Consider the following 27,309-nt stretch of genomic DNA (forward strand, 5'->3'; position numbering starts at 1 on the left):
TTTTATTTAGAGAATATTATAATATTTTCTAAATAAAAAGGAATTGGAATTCAAGTGTAAACCTTTTAGTTTCTACACTGAATTATTCTTAAAAATATATAAATTGGTATAAAAGTCCCAATATGTATTGTATAGATCGGACCCATTGTCGGTACCAGTGCATCCCTCATTAATACATGTATATATATGTATATAATATATATATATTTGTATTTATATACATATATATATGTATATATATATATTTGTATTTATATATATATGTATATATATATATTTGTATATATATATATAAATACATATATATATATAGTTGTATATATATATATTTGTATATATATATATGTATTTGTATATATATATATATAGATAATGAGAATATAAAAAGTCTCCTGTCGTCGAAGGAAAAAAATGCAATATTTCTCAAAACACATTAAAGTTTTCAACATTGAAGCCTTATAGTATGAGTACCTTTAATACCTCTTAACACACAGTAGACCATTAACGACCCGTACTGACCTGTGTGCGCTCCAGACGCCGCCGTGTCGTCAGGACGATGAAGAAACGACTTCAGGTGGAAACCGATCCGGACTGCGGCTCCGCCGTCGGCCGCGGTGACTTCCTGCTCTCCGTGAAGAAGACGAGGAACAGGTTTAATACCACGGCGTGAGAACAGGTGCATCATGGGACAGGAGATGAGTGTTTTGGAGCCTGGTGGTTTGAATGCAAATCGGATTATGCAAATATGTTCTGGATCTCAGGTTTACCCCAAAAGATCAAAGACTTAGAGGCTCTCACTGTCTGTGTGCACTTCCTGTTTGTCTTCATGGTCGTCTGTCTGTGAGGAGTGAGGAAGTGAGTAAGTGAGGAGTGAGGAGTGAGTGAGGAGTGATTGAGTGAGGAGTGAGTGAGGAATGAGTGAGTGAGGAGTGAGTGAGGAGTGAGGAGTGAGTGAGTGAGGAGTGAGTAAGTGAGGAGTGAGGAGTGAGTGAGGAGTGATTGAGGAGTGAGTGAGTGAGGAGTGAGTGAGGAGTGAGTGAGGAGTGATTGAGTGAGTGAGGAGTGAGTGAGGAGTGAGTGAGGAGTGAGTGAGTAGTGATTGAGTGAGGAGTGAGTGAGGAGTGAGTGAGGAGTGAGGAGTGAGTGAGGAGTGATTGAGTGAGGAGTGAGTGAGGAGTGAGTAAGTGAGGAGTGAGTGAGTGAGGAGTGAGTGAGGAGTGATTGAGTGAGGAGTGAGTGAGTGAGGAGTGAGTAAGTGAGGAGTGAGGAGTGAGTGAGGAGTGATTGAGTGAGGAGTGAGTGAGGAGTGAGGAGTGATTGAGTGAGGAGTGATTGAGTGAGTAAGTGAGGAGTGAGGAGTGAGTGAGGAGTGATTGAGTGAGGAGTGAGTGAGGAGTGAGGAGTGAGTGAGGAGGGAGTGAGTGAGGAGTGAGTGAGGAGTGATTGAGTGAGGAGTGAGTGAGGAGTGAGTGAGTGAGGAGTGAGTGAGGAGTGATTGAGTGAGGAGTGAGGAGTGAGTGAGTGAGGAGTGAGTGAGGAGTGAGGAGTGAGGAGTGAGGAGTGAGGAGTGAGTGAGGAGTGAGGAGTGAGTGAGTGAGGAGTGAGTGAGTGAGGAGTGAGTGAGTGAGTGAGGAGTGAGTGAGGAGTGAGGAGTGAGTGAGGAGTGAGTGAGTGAGTGAGTGAGGAGTGAGTGAGGAGTGAGGAGTGAGTGAGGAGTGAGGTGTGAGTGAGGAGTGAGGAGTGAGTGAGTGAGGAGTGAGTGAGTGAGGAGTGAGTGAGGAGTGAGGAGTGAGTGAGGAGTGAGGAGTGAGTGAGTGAGGAGTGAGTGAGTGAGTGAGGAGTGAGGAGTGAGTGAGTGAGGAGTGAGTGAGTGAGTGAGGAGTGAGTGAGGAGTGATTGAGTGAGGAGTGAGGAGTGAGTGAGGAGTGATTGAGTGAGGAGTGAGGAGTGAGTGAGTGAGGAGTGAGGAGTGAGGAGTGAGTGAGGAGTGAGAAGTGAGTGAGGAGTGAGGAGTGAGTGAGGAGTGAGGAGTGAGTGAGTGAGGAGTGAGTGAGTGAGTGAGGAGTGAGTGAGTGAGGAGTGATTGAGTCTCTTGTCTTTGATTTAAAGTTTTTTTATTTAACGAATCCCCGCCGCCGTGTTTCATGAAATGAGGTTTCAATCGGCGGCGTTGTACCCGTGTTACACCCCCCCCCCCCCTTCATTAACTTCCTGTTCCTGTGCCTCGCCTCTCTTCATCTCCTAGACGCGTCTGTTTTTAAATGAGCTGTCGATCATCCGGCAGAGACACAATTACTGCGACATCATCACCTCCACGACAAGCGGAAGACTCAGCATGTATTTATATATTTATATATCACTTGTTCCACCAGAGTGTACACTGTTCTTGCAGTTTTAATAGAGAAAGATACAAATATTATATAACAATGTATACCAAGAAATTATACAAGATTTTCACCAACAAACAAACTGACTTTAGGGTTTCTGGGTTGAGGTTTGTGTCTCCAGAACCTTCTTAACCCTTCCTCCAGGACCCCTAGAACCCTTACAAAGGTCTCCAGCTTCGTCTGGGTCCAGAAACCTCCTGAAGGACTTCAACATTCTCGAAGGACTGCCCCCCAACTGCCTTGAATATTCCCACAACCGCTCCAACCGACTGAAGGACCCCTTACGACCCCTTCAATGACCTCTCCAAGACGAGAATCTGGACCGGTGCCAGTGCTTCCTCCTGAAGTCCTTCAACACGACAAGGTCTCCTGGTCGGGGGGTTGGGAGGCCGTAGGGGGCATTGACGCTTACCTGGCTGTCTGATGTTAGACAAGGACCCCAAAACCTCCTCAAAGGTCCATGCAAACCTCTTCAAGACGCCTACGACCTCGTCAAGGATGCATTCAACCTGCTCAAAGGCTCCTACGGCCTCGTCAAGGATGCATTCAACCTGCTCAAAGGCTCCTACGGCCTCGTCAAGGATGCATTCAACCTGCTCAAAGGCTCCTACGGCCTCGTCAAGGATGCATTCAACCTGCTCAAAGGCTCCTACGGCCTTTTCGATGACCCCTTAAATGCCGACAATCTCCTTAAAGAACCTCGCAACCTCTTTAAGGTCCCGAGATTCATTCAAAATCTTTATGGGATTACAATGGATGAATATATTTGACGTAGTTTCTCGCTGCATCCAGCAGAGGGCGCCAAAGCACCATAAAAGAGACCCGCGGCGTACTGAAGCTTCCCGTTTGAGTTCCGCTGGTTTCTTATGTTTATGACTCTGCTGTGACTTCAGAGTGAGACCTCACCACGTAAAATTATTAAGTAAAAATACTTACGTTTTTTTTTACCGAGAAACAGACTAGACATGTCATATAGTGGTGTAATAAAAAACTAAACAATACTTTATTAGAATGAAGTATGAGATCAAATATCAGCTGAAATTCAGTAATATCATAATATAAAACTATATAATTCAATTAATAAATAGTGTATAATAAAAGTAAAAGTTAGCTCAAACTGGATTCTGTTTAATGCTTGAAAAATGCAGAATGATTAACGTTAATTAATTTATTGATGAATTAATGTATTGTTGCAGCTCTACATATATACACACATTGTACACACTCACACACACACACACACACAGTATTGGCACCTTTTAAAGAGTTATTTGTATCTTGCAAGTTATAAATCTTAAAGTTCAGTTTATAACTTGAAGATTATATGACAAATATAAAAAATGTGTTGTCATGCAACAAATAAAAAAAATGACATTAATTCCATAAATATCACATTTTTAATAACCCGGGGTTAAAAGCTAAAAGGGGAAATGTAAAAGTTGAATTAAATTAAATTATTATGATGGAGAATGTGTCTTCTTCATGTTGCCACATGGGGGCGCTATAACCTTTTGGTGGTTATAACTGTAAGTATCACTAAAAACTAAGATTTCACTTTACAACTAAATCAAATGTGCTGAATGAGTCACTTTTAGTTGGGAAACACCTGAATTAATTTATTATATCTCACTAATATTTCAGTTTTTTGCCTAACGTGAAACTCTGATTGTTGAGTGTGTCTCTAAAATCAAGATTAAAGACTTTAAATGTGTGACCCTCCTTGTCTCACTCCATCAGGCACTTAAATGTACAGGTGTACAACACTGTGGTGTGTGTGCGCGGTAGTGGCATCTAGTGGGGAAGTTGCAGACTGCATCCACCCGAATATCCCTCCGCTGACTCCTCCCCTTCACACATGTCAGAGAACTACGGTGGCCTTGAGGATCAAACACGTGAACGGTGGTTCCAGTGTTTGGTTTGTCCTTTCTGGGCTCTTGTAGCAACATGGCGGTGGCTCCGCCTCCAGCCCCCGAAAAATATTTTTAAAAATAAGGAATCATTTTATAATGAAAACACAGTGATTATTTCAGTAGTTTATACATTAATTAATATTATATAATATATTAATAAATCCTCACTGCTCCTTTAATTTAAAGTCCTCCATTTTATTATAATCTCAATTCAAATTGAGTATTTATTAGATGTATTAACTTCAGAAAGATTACATTTAAAATAAACTGTAATCCCTAAAAAACTGAAAAAACAAAATCAAAATAATAAAGAAAAAGCATGAATATATTTTATATTTTATTTAGAAGATGAATTTATTAGATGTATAAATCCTCAGAAAGAGTACATGTAAAATAAACTGTAATCCCTAAAAAACTGAAAATACAAAATCAAAATAATAAAGAAAAATGCATGAATATATTTTATATTTTATTTAGAAGATGAATTTATTAGATGTATTAATCCTCAGAAAGAGTACATTTAAAATCAACTGTAATCCCTAAAAAATAAATAAAAATAATAAATAAAAATTAATGAATATATTTTCTATTTCATTTAGAAACTGTGAATGTATTCTCCTTTAAATGAATGAATCAAAGTTCTGTTTCATTCATAAACCTGTTGAAGGCACAAGCACACGCGCGCGCTCACACACACACGCGCGCATGCACTCCTCTAAGCTCCGCCCCTCCCGAGCAGCGACACAGGGAGGCCCGCTGGTGAATAAGTAACGTGCATTGAGAGAAGCGGACTCCCGGACCTGGACCCGTCTCACCTCTGCAGGAGACCCGGACCCGTCTCACCCCCTGGACCCGTCTCCCCTCTGCAGGAGTTACGTCACTGGTGTCGGTTCGGTGCTCGAGTCGCGTGCGGACCGGAAGCGTCCAGGTGAGCGCGGTGACCTGTTATCGGCTGATTATCGATCCGTCGCGCGCCTCTTCTGGACTTCAGTCCTCATTCGAGGTGCTTGCTCTTCCTCTTCCTCCTCCTCCTCCTCTGCACCTTTCGAGGTAAATATTATTTTGTAGTACTTGTATCTCCACAATAGAGGTATAAGTTGTATAAGTACTTTTGTGTTGTATACAAATATATATGAAACTAAACAATAAAATACGAATAATATAGAATATATCATATTATGGTGTCATGTTTTAGCATTATAAGTACTTTAACTTTTGATATAAGTACATTTAGCTTGTCTACTTTGACTGTTTACAAAGTACACAATATACTACTTTTACTTCAGTAAAGTATCTGAATACTTCTCCCTTCAGATCCAGATTAATAAAACAAAATATGATCAATAAATACACGATGATGGATAAATATAGTGTATAACTAAGTATAAATACACAGAGTTTGGCTGATGCGAATACTTGTGTTATTTTACTTAAGTAACATTTTTAATGCAGTATTTCCACTTTGTTGTATTACTAATTTGACTTAAGTAACTTTCATTTATTTATATAATATGTATTTAATATTCCATAATTAACCTGTTGGTTTGTCTGTATATTATATATATATATATTATTTTTTATATTCCTACATCGTATTATATTGTTTAAGGTTTGTTTATGAACTAAGTCTTTACCAGTTTGTTTCTGTTATATTTAATATATATTTCTATAAATCTCCTTCGTACAATTTACATTTTAAATATTCTGTATTTGTGTTAAAATAAATATCCACTGAAGCAAACCAATAATATTAAAATCTAATAATAACTATAATAATAATAATAACTATAAAAATAAACAATAATAATAATAATAAACATACTAATAATAAATGTGGTCTTTTAAAGGGTTCGTTCATATTCACATAACTCTAACTAAGTAATATAATTTAAGGAGGCAGCTGCTGAGAGCTAAAATCACAGTTTTTATGAATGTTCTGGTTAAAAAGAACAAAAGGTGATAAATAATCTTAATATATTGATTACTTTGGACCGTGGAGAGGACTCCTAAACGTCGCTACTGTCCCTTTAAATGCAAGAATGAATCTCAATCTGAGATTAAGGCATAAAAGGCCCAATAACCCGCTCAGTGTGTGACGCTGAGTGTGAAGACGGCGAGATATTCCGATCCCGTGATGTGGCGTTCACGCGGCGTTCCCGCGGCGCCAATCACCGCCGAGGGAACGACGACGGAAGAAAAGAATAAATTCAAATGCTGTGATTAAAAATAAAGAATGTTCTCCGTCGGGTTCGACCGGCCGACAGGCTTCACGCGTCAGTCGCTTCCTCCTTCGCCACTGGTCACTTCCCAGCATGCAACAGAGACTCAATGACTCAGAGAGAGATGCTGACGTTTGGTCGTCTGATTTCTAAAGCGGGTCAGTGAACGCCCCTCTGATGTTCTGGTCGCTCTCCTTCCGGCAGTGATGTCATCGCTCCTCCTCTTCCTCCTCTTCCTCACCCTCGGCCGGGCCTCCGCGCTGGAGTTCCGTTACCACAACAACCGCGAGATCGAGGAGTACCTGGTCCGGGTCAGCGGCGCCAACCCCGACGTCACGCACCTGTACAGCATCGGGCAGTCGGTCAGAGGTGAGGCAGCACCTGTCTGTCTGTCTGTCTGTGTGTCATGATGTCATAACTATAACAGTCATGATGTCATAACTTTCTGTGTGATCTCTGTGATACGGGACTCTAGACGGGGTTTATTTAATCTGGGGGAGGACTTAATCTGGCTAATCACTCAAAAACACACACACGCACACACACACACAAATAAACACACATAGCTAATCTGTGCTAATCTAGGACACCATCTGGCTTGCGTCCAATTTGTGTGTGTATGTGTGTGTGTGTGTGTGTGTGTGTGTGTGTGTGTGTGTGTGTGTGTGTGTGTGTGTGTGTGTGTGTGTGTGTGTGTGTGTGTGTGTGTATGTGTGTGTGTGTGTATGTGTGTGTGTATGTGTGTTCATTCTCAGTCGTCGTGTAAACTTTTGTGGTTGTTGTTTTATTTTCTCTGGGCTGAGACTCAAAGTGGATGATTCATGTTCAGTAAATGAACTTCTCTTCTTCTCTGGACATAATTATTTACTTTTTCACCAAATTATGTTTAACTCACACACACACACACACACACACTGTCCTCATATTTAATATTCATGTTCGGGCATAACTTTGACATTCCTGTTGGTGCTCTCGTCTTGACAAGGGCAACGATCCCAAAGAGCTGAGGATGAAGATGATGAAGATTAAACATCACATGACCGGGATGGACATGTGACCAGGAGGACAATAGATGACATGTGATGAGGAGGACAATAGATGACACATGACCAGGATATATAATATTTATATATATATATATACTGTATATATATATATTATATAATATATATATATGTATATATATATTATATATATATGTGTAGATATATATATTATATTGTATATATATAATATATGTATATATATATGTGTATATATACATAAATATACTATATGTTTATATTTATTATATAATGTATATATATTATATATATATATATATATATGTGTGTATATATATATATATATATATATATATAATACTAATTGCAGCTGGTGATACATTTTCCTCCAGGTCAGTCGCTGTGGGCGTTGGCGCTCGGCCTCAGTCCTCGCCGCCACACCGTGGGCATCCCCGAATTCAAATATGTGGCTAACATGCATGGAAATGAGGTGAGCGCGCACACACACACACACACACACACACACACACAGGGCCCCTCCCTGTTGACAGGAAGCAGGAGCCTAAAGAGATCAACAAAAGCCTTTCAGAGTCAACAATCCACACGCTTTTGTACCGTGTGTGTGTGTGTGTGTGTGTGTGTGTGTGTGTGTGTGTGTGTGTGTAAACACACATATTAAAGTATCAGATAGCATTATGAAACACATCTATGGTTTTATGACTTCAGCGGACAAACAAAAGCAGCAGCAAGCGAACAGGAAGAGACGTTAAGGACTCTTTATTCTTTATATACTTAAGAATCCTTAAGAGAGATTATTATACAGGACTGTCTCAGAAAATTAGAATATTGTGATGAAGTTCTTTATTTTCTGTAATGCAATTAAAAAAACAAAAATGTCATGCATTCTGGATTCATTACAAATCAACTGAAATATTGCAAGCCTTTTATTCTTTTAATATTGCTGATTATGGCTTACAGCTTAAGAAAACTCAAATATCCTATCTCTAAATATTAGAATATCATGAAAAAGTATACTAGTAGGGTATTAAACAAATCACTTGAATTGTCTAATTAACTCGAAACACCTGCAAGGGTTTCCTGAGCCTTGACAAACACTCAGCTGTTATAAATCTTTTTTTTTACTTGGTCTGAGGAAATATTCAAATTTTATGAGATAGGATTTTAGAGTTTTCTTAAGCTGTAAACCATAATCAGCAATATTAAAAGAATAAAAGGCTTGCAATATTTCAGTTGATTTGTAATGAATCCAGAATGCATGACATTTCTGTTTTTTTAATTGCATTACAGAAAATAAAGAACTTTATCACAATATTCTAATTTTCTGAGACAGTCCTGTATTATTATGAATGTTATTATCTACGCCGTGTTCAAGTACACGAGTACAAGTCCTTTAATATCTAAGATTCCTTCACTGATCCCTTCAGCGGGAACATGTCTCGTCTTTTATCCCTAAATATGACTTTAAATCTGCCGTGTGGGAGGAAAGTTAATATTATAAACATCGAGCTACAATCATTCAAATTAATATTGGATGATGATTTTTCAAATGCAATCTTGTAAAATGTTTTTTCTTCAATTAATTCAGTTGCTTATAGGAAATGTTTTTTCATATATTTCTCTAATGAGAACAAAATCAGATAAAAACAAAAAGTTTTAAATGAAGAGGGCAAAATAAATAAGAAAAAACATAGAAAACACCTGGTTACCGTGGTGACGGGCTACGGCTGATCACACTGCGTGTGTGTGTGTGTGTGTGTGTGTGAGAAAGTCAATGGAAATGTCCTTAAATAGACAAGTCACGCCTTCACACACACACACTAACACGGTCAGCAAACAGAGTCAGCGGAGTGTGTCGGAGGAAACTTCCAGAAAAAAGGCCTTTTCAGCGAGTACACACACACACACACACACACACACACAGGAATGCAGCGTGTCCGTGGGAGGAAGCTTGAGGAGAGCCGGCCACTCGTTCCCAGAGAAGATCTTTTCCCAGGGAGGTCGACAATGACGTCATCGTCAGGCTCTGCTGGGCGATGACGTCATCGTTCTTGAAGAACCTCCTCTGGGGAGCAGGAACGTGCTCGGTGTGGAGACTCAGGATGAGAATTCAAATATATATATATATATATATATATGTATGTTTGGAATATATATATATATATATTTATGTATATGTATAATTTTATATATATACATGTATATATTTATATATATATATATATACATATATATATAATGATATATATATATATATTTTATATATACAGGACTGTCTCAGAAAATTAGAATATTGTGATGAAGTTCTTTATTTTCTGTAATGCAATTAAAATGTCATTTCTGGATTCATTACAAATCAACTGAAATATTGCAAGCCTTTTATTCTGATTTATTGCTGATTATGGCTTAACTCAAATATCCTATCTCTAAATATTAGAATATCATGAAAAAGTATACTAGTAGGGTATTAAACAAATCACTTGAATTGTCTAATTAACTAAACACCTGCAAGGGTTTCCTGAGCCTTGACAAACACTCAGCTGTTATAAATCTTTTTTTACTTGGTCTGAAATGTTAAAATATTAAAATTTTATGAGATAGGATTTTAGAGTTTTCTTAAGCTGTAAGCCATAATCAGCAATATTAAAAGAATAAAAGGCTTGCAATATTTCTGTTGATTTGTAATGAATCCAGAATGCATGACATTTTTGTTTTTAAATAAAGAACTTTATCACAATATTCTAATTTTCTGAGACAGTCCTGTATATATATATGTATGTGTGTACATTTCTATATGTATATGTTTTATCAACTTATAAATAGTAAATCATTTACTTTATTAATCCCACAAGGAGACATTATTTTTGCTCCAACTGCATTTAGACTAAAATAAAATGTGCAAAAAAATTTGAAAAACTATTAAAGTGACTCACAGAACAACCGACGTCACATGGACCTGACGTTGCTTCTGAGAATCGGCGATGACAGAATGGAGGCCGACGACATTCCTGCCGCCGCCGAGCGGCTCCTATCAGACGGGAATCGGGGCATATTGTTATTATTATTAAATAAATATTGCATGTCTTCCTCATCGCTCACACAACTGGGAGGGAACACCGTTGTCTTTTAAAAAGAAAACCTTCCGAGAAATGCGACAGGAAGTAGAAACCAGCGACCTCGCGGAGGATGCTGCGTCTAGGGGCATCGGGCCCCGATCCCCGTCTGACAAGATGCTGCTCTTTCTTTCGTCTGAAAACATCTTGTCATCAACAATCGGCAGATGAAAAACCCAATTTAAAGTTTTCACGAGTGACATCATCAAAAGCTCCTGCGTTGTTTTCCTTAGACGAGGAACACGGTGTGTTTGTGGATCTATGAGGGGGGGGGGGGCAGGAGGGAGGGGGGGGGGGGTATTGTTTATGAGGATGTCTGAAACCAAAGGGAGGCTCGATACTTTTTAATTAAATCCCCGGAGATTTATTTATTCTTTTAAGTAGAAATCTGTGCGTGTGTGTGTGTGTGTGCATCAGAAAAATATGAGTGACATTTTTTGTTTTTATTATTATTTTTATTGTTGGCTTCTCTTTATATTTAAATACAATTCTATATGTGTGTATGTGCGTTGAAAGATATTTAGGAATTTAGTTCGGAAAAAAAACATTTATGAATCCTTCTGTGTGCAGATATTCGGATTGAGGTTGATCCGACCCCATGTTGAGACTGTGTGTGTGTGTGTGTGTGTGTGTGTGTGTGTGTGTGTGTGTGTGTGTGTGTGTGTGTGTGTGTGTGTGTGTGTGTGTGTGTGTGTGTGTGTGTGTTCGTAATAAAGAGAGGAATGTTCTGGGTTGTAATGTACGGAAGAGAAAAGGGAGCGAGAGTTCAGACGAGTGTTTCGAAGAAAAACAAAACCATGGCCGCAGGCAACGCTAGTCCTGACGTGTGTGTGTGTGTGTGTGTGTGTGTGTGTGCTCACCTTTTCCAACCCTTCTCTCTTTCTGTCTCCTGAGGCTCTCGTTCATTCATTCACGAAGTTGACTCTTCTTTTGAGGAGGAGGGGCCGCCTGTGACTCGACCCTCTGGGCGGCGTTTCCATTTCCTCTCTGACTCACAACATCACTTCCTCCCACGCGGCAGCAGACGACACGCCGGAGTCGAAATGTCATGTCAAAAAAAATTAAACTAGAATGGGCACTCGGTAGAGCGCATACCTTCGCATATCACAAGATTGGGCATTGAATTATGAACATTTTGGCATTAGTTGCATGCCAATTGGACAAAAATGTATCGTGCTATGGTAAAAAAAGAGTTTGACCTTTCCATGACCTTGACCTTGACCTTTGACCCGATTGATCCCAAAATCTAATCATTCAAATTAATATTGGATGATGATTTTTCAAATGCAATCTTGTAAAATGTTTTTTCTTCAATTAATTCAGTTGCTTATAGGAAATGTTTTTTCATATATTTCTCTAATGAGAACAAAATCAGATAAAAACAAAAAGTTTTAAATGAAGAGGGCAAAATAAATAAGAAAAAACATAGAAAACACCTGGTTACCGTGGTGACAGAGCTCGGCTGATCACACTGCGTGTGTGTGTGTGTGTGTGTGTGTGAGAAAGTCAATGGAAATGTCCTTAAATAGACAAGTCACGCCTTCACACACACACACTAACACGGTCAGCAAACAGAGTCAGCGGAGTGTGTCGGAGGAAACTTCCAGAAAAAAGGCCTTTTCAGCGAGTACACACACACAGGAATGCAGCGTGTCCGTGGGAGGAAGCTTGAGGAGAGCCGGCCACTCGTTCCCAGAGAAGATCTTTTCCCAGGGAGGTCGACAATGACGTCATCGTCAGGCTCTGCTGGGCGATGACGTCATCGTTCTTGAAGAACCTCCTCTGGGGAGCAGGAACGTGCTCGGTGTGGAGACTCAGGATGAGAATTCAAATATATATATATATATATATATGTATGTTTGGAATATATATTTTTTTATTTATTTATATGTATAATTTTATATATATACATGTATATATTTTATATATACTATATACATATATAAGCTGATATATATATATATTTTTATATATACAGGACTGTCTCAGAAAATTAGAATATTGTGATGAAGTTCTTTATTTTCTGTAATGCAATTAAAAAACAAAAATGTCATGCATTCTGGATTCATTACAAATCAACTGAAATATTGCAAGCCTTTTATTCTGATTTATTGCTGATTATGGCAAGCTTAAGAAAACTCAAATATCCTATCTCTAAATATTAGAATATCATGAAAAGTATACTAGTAGGGTATTAAACAAATCACTTGAATTGTCTAATTAACTCAAACACCTGCAAGGGTTTCCTGAGCCTTGACAAACACTCAGCTGTTATAAATCTTTTTTTTTACTTGGTCTGAGGAAATATTAAAATTTTATGAGATAGGATTTTAGAGTTTTCTTAAGCTGTAAGCCATAATCAGCAATATTAAAAGAATAAAAGGCTTGCAATATTTCTGTTGATTTGTAATGAATCCAGAATGCATGACATTTTGTTTTTTTAATTGCATTACAGAAAATAAAGAACTTTATCACAATATTCTAATTTTCTGAGACAGTCCTGTATATATATATGTATGTGTGTACATTTCTATATGTATATGTTTTATCAACTTATAATAGAAATAAATTTAGTTTTAAAATCCCACAAGGAGACATTATTTTGCTCCAACTGCATTTAGACTAAAATAAAATGTGCAAAAAAATTTGAAAAACTATTAAAGTGACTCACAGAACAACCGACGTCACATGGACCTGACGTTGCTTCTGAATCCTGTACAGGATGGAGCGCGAGCATTTCAGGCACGGCACTAATTTGGTTTAAATCCTATTTATCAGATCGATCTCAGTTTGTATTTGTAAACGATGACGCCTCGATAACCACCAACGTTAATCACGGAGTTCCACAAGGTTCTGTGCTTGGACCAATTTTATTTACCTTATACATGCTTCCTTTGGGCAATATTATCAGGAAACACTCCATAAACTTTCATTGTTATGCAGATGACACTCAACTATATTTATCGATAAAACCAGAGGAGAGCAACCAACTCTGTAAATTACAAGCATGTCTTAAAGACATAAAACATGGATGACCTGCAACTTCTTGATGTTAAACTCAGACAAAACCGAAGTAATTTTAATCGCCCTGAGCACCTCAGAGATCAATTATCTGGTGATGTGGATTCTGTGACGGCATTGCCCTGGCATCCAACACCACTGTAAAGAATCTTGGCGTTATCTTTGATCGGACTTGTCCTTTAACTCCCACGTAAAGCAAATCTCAAGGACTGCATTCTTTCATCTACGTAATATTTCAAAAATCAGGCACATCTTGTCTCAAAAGATGCAGAAAAATTGGTTCACGTTGCTCGTTACTTCGAGACTGGATTACTGCAACTCCTTATTAGCAGGCTGCTCTAATAAATCTCTTAGGTCCCTCCAGTTGATCCAGAATGCTGCAGCTCGTGTTCTCACTAAAACTAAGAAAAGAGATCACATCACTCCTGCACTAGCTGCTCTGCACTGGCTCCCAGTAAAATCAAGAATCACTTTTAAAATTCTTCTTAACCTACAAAGCCTTGATTGGTGATGCACCATCATATCTTAAGGAGCTTGTAGAACCATGTTGACCCACTAGAGAGCTACGCTCACTAAATGCGGACTACTTGTAGTTCCTAGAGTCTTAAAAAGTAGAATGGGAGCCAGAGCCTTTAGTTATCAAGCTCCTCTTTTATGGAACCAGCTTCCAATTTCAGTCCGGAGGCAGACACAGTCACCTCGTTTAAGAGTAGACTTAAGACCTTCCTCTTTGACAGAGTTTATAGTTAGGCTGAATCAGGTTTGCCCTGGTCCAGCCCCTTGATATGCTGCTATAGGCTTATAGCTGCCGGGGACGTTTTAGGATGCACTGAGTACCTATCTCCTCTTTTTCTCTCCTTAGGATGAATTTTCATCTCTCAATCACACGCTACTAACTCTGCTTTCTCCCGGAAGTCCCTTTGACTTTACGCCTCATGGGGTCATCGGACCCTATGAGACGGCATAGATCCTATCTGCCTGATGGATCGACTGGGTCGTGGAATTCCTGCTCATGACTACGCCACTGTCCTGTTGAGACTCCGCCCACTCCTCCTCCCCACCGCCATCTGCCTGATGGATCGTGGAGGTCTCCATCGTGGAATATGCCTACTATGAACTATTCATACACTCTGTCATATTCATTGAATGTATTTTAACTCTAAATCTGTCCTTCTGTACACATTACATCTATTGCATCTGTCCATCCTAGGAGAGGGATCCTCCTCTGTTGCTCACTCCAGGTTTCTTCCCTTTTTTTCCCCCTGAAGGGTTATTTGGGAGTTTTTCCTGGTCCGATGTGAGGTTTTGGGGCAGGGATGTCTATGTGTACAGATTGTAAAGCACTCCGAGACAAATTTGTAATTTGTGAAATTGGGCTATACAAATAAACTGAATTGAATTGAATGTGTTAAAGCTGCATTCCCTCTCCTGACCACCAGGGGGCGACTCCTCTGGTTGTATAGAAGTCTATGCTTCATGTGTTAAAGCTGCATTCCCTCTCCTGACCACCAGGGGGCGACTCCTCTGGTTGTATAGAAGTATATGCTTCATGTGTTAAAGCTGCATTCTCTCTCCTGACCACCAGGGGGCGACTCCTCTGGTTGTATAGAAGTCTATGCTTCATGTGTTAAAGCTGCATTCCCTCTCCTGACCACCAGGGGGCGACTCCTCTGGTTGTATAGAAGTCTATAGAAAATGACTCTACATCTATATTTATTTCCTCTTCAATCCACTTATTACTTTATATATGTTATCATTTAAATGTGTATTTTTAGCTGAGTTAAATGAGTTAAAATAGCTTTTTTAAAGGAGCCATGTGTCCATTATTATTAATAAAATATTAATTATAGAGGCTTTAAGGGACTTTTTCAAGAGTTGAAAGAAGCTGCTGGTTCTGGTTCTGGTCTACCGGGCTGAGACGTGTGTGAATAACCACATGTCAAAACCCGACTTTAACGACACGCACACTTGGTTGTGTAGACTAAACTATGCGACGCTCCGACGCCCAAAACCCCAATGAGCAGGAAGCCAGCCGCTCACTGCAGATCCGTATCGCAGCGAGAGACCCACGAGAGTCCAATTAGAAGTGTTTTGACTTCTTCCAATGGGCTTTTTTTTAGAGGAGACTCTTTGTGCTTGTATTCATCACATTGTGGGGACTTCAATCTGTTCACACACTCTCACTGTGGGGACCACAAGAAACGTTGACTGTTTGTTTTTCATCGTAAAGCTTCATTTACTTCATTCATTCATCTTTTAATCAAATTAATTTAGAGATTATTGTATATTTATAGCTTACTTTGTGTGTGTGTGTGTGTGTGTTGGTGTGTGTGTGTGTGTGTGTTTCGAGGTCACCACTTTCCAAACCATGTTAGGAAACGAAGAGCCGATGAGATTATTTTTACTTTCAGCTTCAGACACGGAAACAAACTTCTGAACTTTTATTGCATCAAATTAAAGTTTTTATTGTTTCTCGTGAACTTTTATTCTAAAAAAAGCAACAAATTGGTCTCACCCCATTGGCTGGACTTTAGTGTTCTGTGGTTTGGACTGACAATAACTGGATACCACATGAAACACTGCTTGTTGTGACACTTCACTTTGGTGGAAGTGGTACCCTGAAGATGGAGACTTCCCACAATGCTTTAAGAACTCTGTTGCTCTAGCCAGCGAGCTAACTAGCCAGCCGTCGGCTAGTTAGCGCGTTAGCTTGACCTAGCGATGGAGAGAAACCAGGAGGGACCAGTAGACCCAGTGTTGCTACTGGCAACCAGCACACTGTGTGCTCTGTTTCTTGAATGTAGCATGAAAGTACGGTAGAATTAGCAAGCAAGCTAACCAGCCATCTTCCCATTAGTTAGCTAGTTAGTTGGCTAATCACACCATACTTTCATGCTACACGGGTAACAAAAAAGTGTGCCGAACAAAGTTGTCACACATGTTTCTAACTTTGTGACGGGTGTGTGGGTGAAGTTGTTAATTTAGATGTGAGTCTGTCTGGTTTATATATAATTTACCTTCAGCGGTCGCAATGCTAACGGTAGCATACATAAGAAAATGGCCGCTGCCCACTTTGGCTAATCTATTGGAAAGACATTTTAGAAGCCTGTCGAGGCATGTCATACACAAGTTATATATTTTAAAGTAATTTTCCAGATCGAAAAAAATACACTCGAGCAGTGTGTGTGTAGTTCCTCTCACTGCCAGAAGGGGGCGACACAAGATAAAAGTACCAGTGAAGTTTCATCAAACTGTATTTAAAGTGTGAAAAGTGAACATGTTGCTCCTTTAAATGACGTGAAATGTCCGCCGTGACTCGGCTGTATAAATAAGACGCATTCACTTCCTGGGGCATCGTGGGAAACGGGAGTGCCTTGCTGGTGGGGAGCCTCGGCAGCTGTTTCATTTGTCTTCATCATTGGATTATTTATTTGTGTTGAACATGGTCTATATCTAAACATTATCCATCTTTATATATTTATGTCGATGTATATATAGGAGAGAGGAGGAAGAGGTGGAAAAAGGGGGAGAACAGGATGGAGAGGCGGAGAGGGAGGCGAGAGGAAGAGGAGGAGGAGAGGGTATTTTAAAATGAAAATATGTTAAACTAAAAATAGAGAATATAATTGATGTAATTTGTTTGTTGTTTGTTTGTTTCAGGGCGAACAGCAACGGCGTGGACCTGAACAGGAACTTCCCCGATGCCTTCGCTGGACTCCGGAAGCTGCCGCAGCTGCAGGAGGCGCAGAGGGAGGCCGAGGTTTGGGTCTTTTTTAAATGTGGATTCATCCGCCGCGGAAAATAGTCCCCCGAACAAAAAGCCCTATCTCCTCCTTTTGATGAAATAAAACAGGAGGAAATTATGAGATCTATATTTTACTCTTTCTCTTCTTCCTCCTTATCTTGTCTCCTCTCCTCCTCCTCTCCTCTCCTCTCTTTCTATGTATCTCCCTTTCCCCCCCCCCCCCCCCGACTCATGAGTCAAGATGTTCCTCAGAACCCTCTGTGATTGGCCGGTGGTTGTGTCACATGTTTCAGGTCAGGGCTGTGATTGGCTGGTTGAGGACCGAGAGTTTTGTTCTCTCGGCGAACCTTCACGGAGGAGCGCTGGTGGCCAGCTACGCATACGACAACAGCAACAGAGGTACACACACACATGCAGACAGACACACACACACATATAGACACACAGACACACACACATGCAGACAGACACACACATACAGACACACACACAGACACATGCAGACACATGCAGACAGACACACACATACAGACACACACACAGACACATTCAGACATACACACACATATAGACACACACACACACAGGCATACACACATATATAGAAACACACACAGACATACACACACATACACACATATATAGACACACACACACAGACATACACACATATATAGAAACACACACAGACATAGACACACATACACACACACAGACACATGCAGACAGACACACACATACAGACACACACACAGACACATGCAGACAGACACACACACACACATATATAGACACACAGACATACACACATGCAGACACACACATACAGACACACACATACAGACACACACACATACATACACACACATACACACACACACAGACACATGCAGACAGACACACACATACACACATATATAGAAACACACACAGACATTCACACACATACACACACACAGACACACGCAGACAGACACACACATACACACACATATATAGACACACAGACAGACACACACACAGACACACATATATAGAAACACACACAGACATACACACACATACAGAAACACACACAGACATACACACATATATAGAAACATACACACACATACACACAGACACATGCAGACAGACACACACATACACACATATATAGACACACACACAGACACATGCAGACAGACACACACATACAGACACACACACACATACACACACACAGACACATGCAGACAGACACACACATACAGACACACACACACAGACACATGCAGACAGACACACACATACAGACACACACACGCACACACACACAGACAGACACACACATACAGACACACACACACACAGACATACACACACACACACAGACACACAGACATGCAGACAGACACACAAACATACACACACACAGACAAACACGCACACATGCAGACAGACACATAGAGACACGCACACACACACATACACAAACAAAGACACACTCACACAGAGAGAGACATACAGGCACACACACACTCACACAGACAAATGCACACATCGACATACACACACATATAGACACATACACAGAGACATAAACACACAGATACACACACACAGAGACATACAGACATAGACACACATACAGACACACACACAAATACAGACACACACACAAACACGTTTAATGATCATTTTGCTGAAAGCGTGTTAAATAAAGTTATTTTGAATTCCTGCTGCAGGCAGCGAGCTTGTGGGCGGAGCCAGCGTCACGCCGGACGGCGACGTGTTCCTCCACCTGGCCCAGGTGTACTCGCTCAGCCACGCCTCCATGCACCGCGGCAACGTGTGCAGCGGCAGCGGCCCGTTCCCGGGCGGCGTCACCAACGGTTACCGCTGGTACCCTCTGGCAGGTCGGCAGGCCGCCGCCACTCGCGCCTCTGTTCACAGCTTCAAATTAACTTTATTCGTTCGTCTGGGACGAGACGGAGAGCTCAGAATCCTGCAGACAGAACTCTGGCTCTCCGGTTTCCTGCCGAGGAACCGGAGAGGAGAGACACAAATACACGCGCAGAAAATAATACTATTTATAATATTAATGCCGCTTGTTCCTTAACAGTATTAATAACAAGCGTGGCCTAAAATATCAAACATGTTAAACATTTAATGTGGATTATCTTTAATAACTTTATTTCATAAATTCCCTCCATTACAATTTCTAGGAGGATTTGGGATTTTGCATTTATTATATTAAAATGTATTATTTATATATATATATATATATATTATTTTTTTTACAAATGTTTTTTGAAAGCAAATTTTAAAAATAAATAAAAATAAAATCAACAATTTTTTAAAGAAGTTTAAAATCAAAACTGTGCTTTGTGTGTGTGCGCCCGCGTGCGTGTGTGTGTGTCTTTGTGTGTGTGTGTATGTGTGTGTGCGTGTGTGTGTGTCTGTGTGTGTGTGTGTGTGTCCGTGTGTGTGTGTGTGTGTGTATGTGTGTGTGTGTGTGTGTGTGTGTGTGTGTGTGTGTGTGTGTGTGCAGGTGGGATGCAGGACTATAACTACTTGTGGGCTCAGTGTTTGGAGTTGACTCTGGAACTTTCCTGCTGCAAGTTTCCTCCCGCCGGAGAACTTCCTGCTCTGTGGACGGAGAACAGGAAGTCGCTGCTGGCCTTCATCCAGCAGGTCCACCTGGGTCAGTACCCGTCTGTCCACCCGTCTGTCCACCCGTCTGTCCACCCGTCTGTGTGTTTACCTCAACACGTACTAATCATTTGATGCTCTCTGTGTGTGTATATGTGTGTGTTTGTGTTCAGGGGTCAAAGGTCGTGTGGTCAATGGCTCCGGAGTGCCGGTCCAGAACGCGGTGGTGGAGATCAAAGGTCGCAAGAATATGTCTCCATTCAAAACCAACCAGCACGGAGAATATTACAGACTGCTGCTGCCTGGAAACTACACTTTCACAGTAAATACATCATATTAATAATATTAATAATAATATATATTTGTAAGTGTATAATTAGGGCCAGAGAACCAAAGGCCGTACTGAAGGAGAGATAATGGAAATGGACCCAAAACCCAAAAGGAAATCAGCCATTTTGTATTAAATGTGCCAATCTTTAGCCTTATACGGGCGTTTTAATCTGACTCCTCCTCCTACAGATTTATTCAGATCAACATCAAATGTGGTCGATACAATCCAGAGACCTGTGCGATCAGTAGTTACGATTTTGTTTTGTTTTCGTGCAACATTGCTGCCGTGGCATGGCGCCAAAATATCCCCTTTTCCCATTAAACAGGAAGGATATTCACAACAAAGACACATAGCCACGCCTCCACATGTTAGCCACGCCCAGTTTAAGAACCCTTTGGCTTTCAGTCTTTTAGCACATAACTAGCCGTAGCTAAAAATCCAATATCAGCCAAGACAATGCTAACTAGCTTAGCACAGCAGCAGTAACTGGTATAAAGATGGTCTTTCTGTTGCGGACATTTTTACCCGATGCGCAATATGTTACGGTCTCACGTGACTTTGACTTTCTCCTGATTGACAGGTGACGTACCCAGATCACGAGGTTTTGACGGAGACGCTCAACGTGCCTCACGGTCCCGATCAATACTCCGCCATGAAACACGACTTCCTGTTACGCCAAATCCCCACGACGACCAGCCTCACCCCGGCTAACCTCAACTCGACTAACGCCACCTCGGCCGGTAACCAGGATGTAAACCTGGAGGTGGGCGGAGCCTCCGCCAGGCCCACGTGGACGGGGCTGAGTGTGGCGCTCGGCCTGGTGGCGGCGCTGCGACCGCTGATCGGCTGAAGCGGCGTGACGGTCGTCGGTTTGAACTCTCAACGTGAAGGGAAACAAAGAAAGAGCAGAAGCTGGCGTTCTAGTCTCGAGATGTTTTCTGCTCTTCTTCATCGGTGGAGATTCCCTCATCATATTTAATGCTGGCGTGTTCAGCAGCTCTCGTTGGGGTTTATTACTTTCTCTGCCAGGAGGACCTCTGCATATCTCGACCTTCGGCTTCAGCGAACTGCTTCATATTCTGGGCTGACATTATGAGCGAATGCTGAAGGAAACTCTTTCTCAAAACACCTTTTTATTGCCTGTTTAACACGACTCCACTTAACTCAGCTGAGTACGTCACCAACTCCTCTTAACTCAGCTGAGTACGTCACCAGTTCCTCTTAACTCAGCTGAGTACGTCACCAACTCCTCTCAACTCAGCTGAGTACGTCACCAGCTCCTCTTAACTCAGCTGAGTACGTCACCAACTCCTCTTAACTCAGCTGAGTACGTCACCAGCTCCTCTTAACTCAGCTGAGTACGTCACCAACTCCTCTCAACTCAGCTGAGTACGTCACCAGCTCCTCTTAACTCAGCTGAGTACGTCACCAACTCCTCTTAACTCAGCTGAGTACGTCACCAGTTCCTCTTAACTCAGCTGAGTACGTCACCAACTCCTCTCAACTCAGCTGAGTACGTCAACATCTCCTCTTAACTCAGCTGAGTATGTCACCAACTCCTCTTAACTCAGCTGAGTACGTCACCAGCTCCTCTTAACTCAGCTGAGTACGTCACCAACTCCTCTCAACTCAGCTGAGTACGTCACCAGTTCCTCTTAACTCAGCTGAGTACATCACCAACTCCTCTCAACTCAGCTGAGTACGTCAACATCTCCTCTTAACTCAGCTGAGTACGACACCAGTTCCTCTTAACTCAGCTGAGTACATCAACATCTCCTCTTAACTCAGCTGAGTACGTCACCAGCTCCTCTCAACTCAGCTGAGTACATCAACATCTCCTCTTAACTCAGCTGAGTACGTCACCAGCTCCTCTCAACTCAGCTGAGTACATCACCAGCTCCCCAGTTGCTCCTCTGCGCTAACCGCCAACCGCTAACAGGACCACCAGTGCACTCTCGGCTGAGTACCTCGCCGCCACGAAGCCGCATTTAGTTTATTGGCGAGATTGCACGATGTGCCTGCTGCGTACATCGCCGCTTGTTTTTTTTGTTTAAACTAAATGTTAAATGACTACTTTTGATTTTAGACAGGCAGGGGGGGGGGGTGTTGAAGACTCTGCTGAGTTCACCTTTCTCGTTAATTGAGTAACCATTATAGAAAATGTGTTGCAGAAGTTTTTATTTCCAGAGAGGAATCTTCTGACTTCCTTTTATTTTTTTAGAGTTACTACACTGACACACGTTCCTGCACTGTGGAGACGGGTTCTCCGCAGGAACAAACAGGTTTTACCTGCGAGTTCTTAGTACTCGAATGCATCACAGGAGAGAAAACTACTGCCTGGCGGGCTTTTCATCTTCCCTGAAATGTCCCAGCCTTTCAACAGCGTAGGTAGTGACGAGGCTCATTACGTAAAGTAGACCTCGCCCAAGTCGCTTCATGTGTGAGGAGCAGCACTTTAAAATTAGCACCAGCGGGTCGTGACTTTTTTAGAGGGGGGGGGGGAGGGGGGGGGGGTATTCACACGAGGGCGTTGAAATGAAGCGCTGGTGACATCACATCACTTTTCTGTCAATGTTCGCCGGCTTCATTGTGGACTTTGATCTCGCCTCTGATGACGATTTTTGAGTAAACGTCCATAAATCTGCTCGGTAATGACAAGAAATCTTTATGGTTTTAAGTTTTCTTTAGAATCGGAGCTAAAATATGAAGAAATATTGGCTAAAAATAATGTTTGCAGCCCACATTTAACTTAATGACTTCCTGGTTACCTTCCCTAAGCATTGTGGGAACTGTAGTTTCCAAACTTGGTGCATTATATTACCCCAACTAGAAATGAGACCAAATACCTTTAATGCAATGTATAATATATACTTTATAAAAGTCTTGAACTACTGGTTTAAACTTGTTGACTGGGAATCGACCTGTGACCTCCACCTGTGCTGCTGACCCCTTTGGCTCCTGCAGAATCTGTACACAGTATATATTTATATTTATATGGTAGTATAAATACACAGATGTGTATCGGGTTCAGAGCAGCAAAGGCAACAGGTGTGACGCCCGTTTTAACGGAGGTCAGTGAACTCGTCTCGCGGCCTTCTGCACTTTTTTTTGCCAAAAAAATCAACTTTTTAAACTTTTGCAACCTGTGATATTTAAATATTAAATATTAAATATTGCTTCTCGACGAACTCGTCTGTGCCAAGTTTAAAAAAATTCCGACCTCCGACTTCGGTCGCACCCGAACCTCCGGACCTCGTGAATGTTTTCCATGTTTCACGTTTCGAGTCGCTGTAAAACTCGGCTCACGGACCTGAAGTGACCTCTCGACAATTGTCATTAAAAAAATGCACAAAAACAAACTGAGATATTAATGTGTGATTTACGTTGAAGATCAGCTCTACATTTAAGTCATTTTTAACTGTTTTGTGGGTTGTCTTTATATTATTATGTTATATATTATACATTAGTATATATTATTTATAATATTATAATAAAGATAATATAATACTTTTTTGATCTCCAGAGGTTACAGTAGCAGGACAGAAATAAGTAAAAGAATAAGTGTGTAAATGTGGGGAAACACTGCCCCCTTATGTTCTTCATGAAGAACTGCACCTCCAACCAGCTGCAGTGTTTTATGGAGACATTCCTGGAGATGGAACAGTAAATATCTATAATGATAAAAGATAAGTTTGTGTTTAATAATTTTGAGACTCTAAAAGTGAAAAATATGTATCATTATTTTGGCGTCACAAAATAAACACAATAAATACAGAACTAAAGTTATTTTATTAAGAGGATTAGCATTTGGGAATTGTTGTGAGGCTACTTTTCTCTATATAATATTATTTGCATTTCTTTATTTATGACCCAATATTAGCAACGTTTACTTCAAGGACAATATTCGTTATTAAATTAGTTTCTGATTATTTTTAGATACTTGGGGCTTGAACATTTAAATGAAAAATAAACGTGATCACATGACAAGAGGGGAACCATTCATTCATCTCTTAATTTAATTATATATTTACACGTATGAACATTTGTTTAATTTAAAGGACGCGAGTCAGTTCAGTCAAAGTCTCTTTTGGACGTCTTCATCAGGACGTCTTAATAAGGACGTCTTCATCAGGACGTCTTCATCAGGACTTCAGCAGCTTCTTCAAGGACAGACAGGAAGTGACCTCATCAGTCCAGCTCAGTCGGATCCTTCCTGGTTCTCCAGAATCGGATCTGAGGACAAAGATGGAGAACGATGAGCAGCTGTAAATGGGTCGGCCCTGAAGGTCAAAGGTCAATGTGTGTGTGTGTGTTACAGAGCTACCAACTCTCACGGTTTGACCGTGTGACACACGCTTTTGCATGTTTTCACACGCTCTCACGCCACACAACCAATTTCTCACGGTAAAATAAATTCTGATTTTGGGCCGAGGCGCGTTGGTTTCTTTTCAAACTCCGCGACGATAGATGGCGCTAAGGAGCGCATCTATAAACCTATTCGCTGCATAGACATCCTATTTACCCCAAAGAGTCCCGGAGTTAGCAACAGAAGAAGACTTTCAAACAGACACAACGAGCAGAGACTACGGTGTGTTAATGCAGGGCTATTAAGTGTCACGCATTGAGCGTGACATTCACGCATTTCGGTCTTATGTCACGCACTCCCGCCACACATCGTATTTCTCACGCTGAAAAAACTCTCGGCTATTTTATGTTTTAATGTGCCGCAGCGCGCAAACATGAGCCGCGCTGCCCTCTCCGTGGAGGAATCAAGCGCTCCCTTGGAGCTCTGCTGCGAGGTGCCACTTATCAGCCAATCAAAAAAAAGAAATGGGCTACACAATAGCCAATCAGAAAAAAACGTATCTGGGTAAGATTTAATCCAGCAACCAATGAAAATAAAGCATCCTGGATAGATATGTCACTCTTGCCTGTCTTCAAAACTTGAGAGCCCTGTTAATGACATGTGGTTCAATTAAGTTCTCACTCTCTTAAACTTTAAATCTTGAAATAATTCGTTGTGTTTTTACATGTGATTTTGTGTGGTGATGTAAACTCAGCTGTCATAACAAGCAGCAGGAGAGCACCTTGTTAACCTCTTGGTATACTGCATGCTCAAAACATCATAGCATTGTTTGTTAAGGCTGCCCACATCTCATAAATCTCTTAGGTCCCTCCAGTTGATCCAGAATGCTGCAGCTCGTATTCTCACTCAAACTAAGAAAAGAGATAACATCACTCCTTGATTGGTGATGCACCATCATATCTTAAGGAGCTTGTAGTACCATATTGCCCCACTAGAGAGCTGCGCTCACTAAATGCGGGACTACTTGTAGTTCCTAGAGTCTTAAAAAGTAGAATGGGAGCCAGAGCCTTTAGTTATCAAGCTCCTCTTTTATGGAACCAGCTTCCAATTTCAGTCCGGGAGGCAGACACAGTCACCTCGTTTAAGAGTAGACTTAAGACCTTCCTCTTTGACAGAGCTTATAGTTAGGGGCTGAATCAGGTTCACCTGGTCCAGCCCCTTGATATGCTGCTATAGGCTTATAGCTGCCGGGGACGTTTTAGGATGCACTGAGTACCTATCTCCTCTTTTTCTCTCCTTAAGGATGAATTTTCATCTCTCAATCACACGTTACTAACTCTGCTTTCTCCCGGAATCCTTTTGACTTCACGTCTCATGGGGTCATCGGACCCTATGAGACGGCATAGCTCCTATCTGCTGATGGATCACCGAGGTCTGGGTCGTGGAATTCCTGCTCCTGACTACGCCACTGTCCTGTTGAGACTCCGCCTACTGTTGAGACTCCGCCCACTCCTCCTCCCCACCGCCATCTGCCTGATGGATCGTGGAGGTCTCCATCGTGGAATATGCCTACTATGAACTATTCATACACTCTGTCATATTCATTGAATGTATTTTAACTCTAAATCTGTCCTTCTGTACACATTACATCTATTGCATCTGTCCATCCTAGGAGAGGGATCCTCCTCTGTTGCTCTCCTGCAGGTTTCTTCCCTTTTTTCCCCCTGAAGGGTTATTTGGGAGTTTTTCCTGGTCCGATGTGAGGTTTTGGGGCAGGGATGTCTATGTGTACAGATTGTAAAGCACTCCGAGACAAATTTGTAATTTGTGAAATTGGGCTATACAAATAAACTGAATTGAATTGAATAGCATTTATCACTTTATTTACAGGCCTAGGAAAAGGACCCTCTCAAAAAAAAATCAAAACAGCACTTTGAACAAGTAAGATGTATTATAAAGAATTTAACATAAAGACAGGACATTTGTGTAATAGAATTAGTCATGTTTTTGTAAATGAGAGTAGAGTTATGAAAAAACATTTTAATTCTTTAAGGTAGCAAAGATGCCTCGTAAAAGACCTTTGCCAGGCCAGAATGCAGGGTACAACATGGATACAACGCCACATTAATTCAAATTTCCTGATATTATAGCCACCAACGTGTGTGGCTGCGTGCGCGACAAAATTTTGGTCACCCCCGACAAAATCTCACTCCAAGGTTTTTTGAAAAGTTGGCAGCTCTGGTGTTACCTGTCAGTGTGCTGCTGATGTTGGAAGGGGACACAATCAGCACGGTGCTGCCGGTTGTTATCCCAGAATGCACCACTGGACCCTCAGAGCTCAGCTCCTAACACACACACAGATACACACACACACGCACACATTAATGCAATCCTGTAACTTGACTTTATAACTTTATAGTCAATTATAATTATTTTTTAATGCTTTTAATTTGAAAAGCTCTGCTTTTATTTTGTACCTGTGCACTGTGCAGGTATGTGATGGAGTGCTTTGTAACAAAATACTTAATTTAATATCAACCTTGTCGGCGAAGCCGTCCGTCATTGGCTCTTGAGTTTCCGTGACGACGCTCCCCGCCCCCTCCAGGAGACTTGTGTCGTCG

At 41.1% G+C, this 27,309-nt stretch overlaps 2 protein-coding genes across 2 annotated transcripts in view; one reads left to right on the plus strand and one right to left on the minus strand.

Moving 5' to 3' along the window:
* The first annotated feature begins 556 nt into the window (after nucleotides 1–556).
* Nucleotides 557–22,477, plus strand: cpm (carboxypeptidase M). The gene is made up of 12 exons (XM_056425444.1): nucleotides 557–651; nucleotides 2,818–3,103; nucleotides 5,037–5,056; nucleotides 5,167–5,225; nucleotides 6,721–6,878; nucleotides 7,502–7,569; nucleotides 17,333–17,432; nucleotides 17,711–17,816; nucleotides 19,145–19,315; nucleotides 19,951–20,103; nucleotides 20,225–20,373; nucleotides 20,963–22,477. The coding sequence occupies exons 1-12, from the start codon at nucleotides 557–559 to the stop codon at nucleotides 21,230–21,232; spliced, it is 1,635 nt and encodes a 544-aa protein (XP_056281419.1). The 3' UTR covers nucleotides 21,233–22,477.
* Nucleotides 22,478–24,375: 1,898 nt separating this feature from the next.
* The window catches only part of dmtf1 (cyclin D binding myb-like transcription factor 1), a 23,906-nt gene continuing 20,972 nt past the window's right edge, over nucleotides 24,376–27,309 (minus strand). The window contains exons 21-23 of the mRNA XM_056425445.1: nucleotides 27,228–27,309; nucleotides 26,937–27,033; nucleotides 24,376–24,615 (exon numbers count right to left, since the gene is read on the minus strand). The exon at nucleotides 27,228–27,309 is cut by the window's right edge and continues 128 nt beyond it. Of these exons, the coding sequence (XP_056281420.1) occupies nucleotides 24,581–24,615; nucleotides 26,937–27,033; nucleotides 27,228–27,309 (214 nt within the window). The 3' untranslated portion in view covers nucleotides 24,376–24,580. The remainder of the gene's footprint in view (nucleotides 24,616–26,936; nucleotides 27,034–27,227) is intronic.

The sequence above is a fragment of the Pseudoliparis swirei genome, chromosome 10 (assembly GCF_029220125.1).
Source record: "Pseudoliparis swirei isolate HS2019 ecotype Mariana Trench chromosome 10, NWPU_hadal_v1, whole genome shotgun sequence".
NCBI classification, from domain to species: Eukaryota; Metazoa; Chordata; class Actinopteri; order Perciformes; family Liparidae; genus Pseudoliparis; species Pseudoliparis swirei.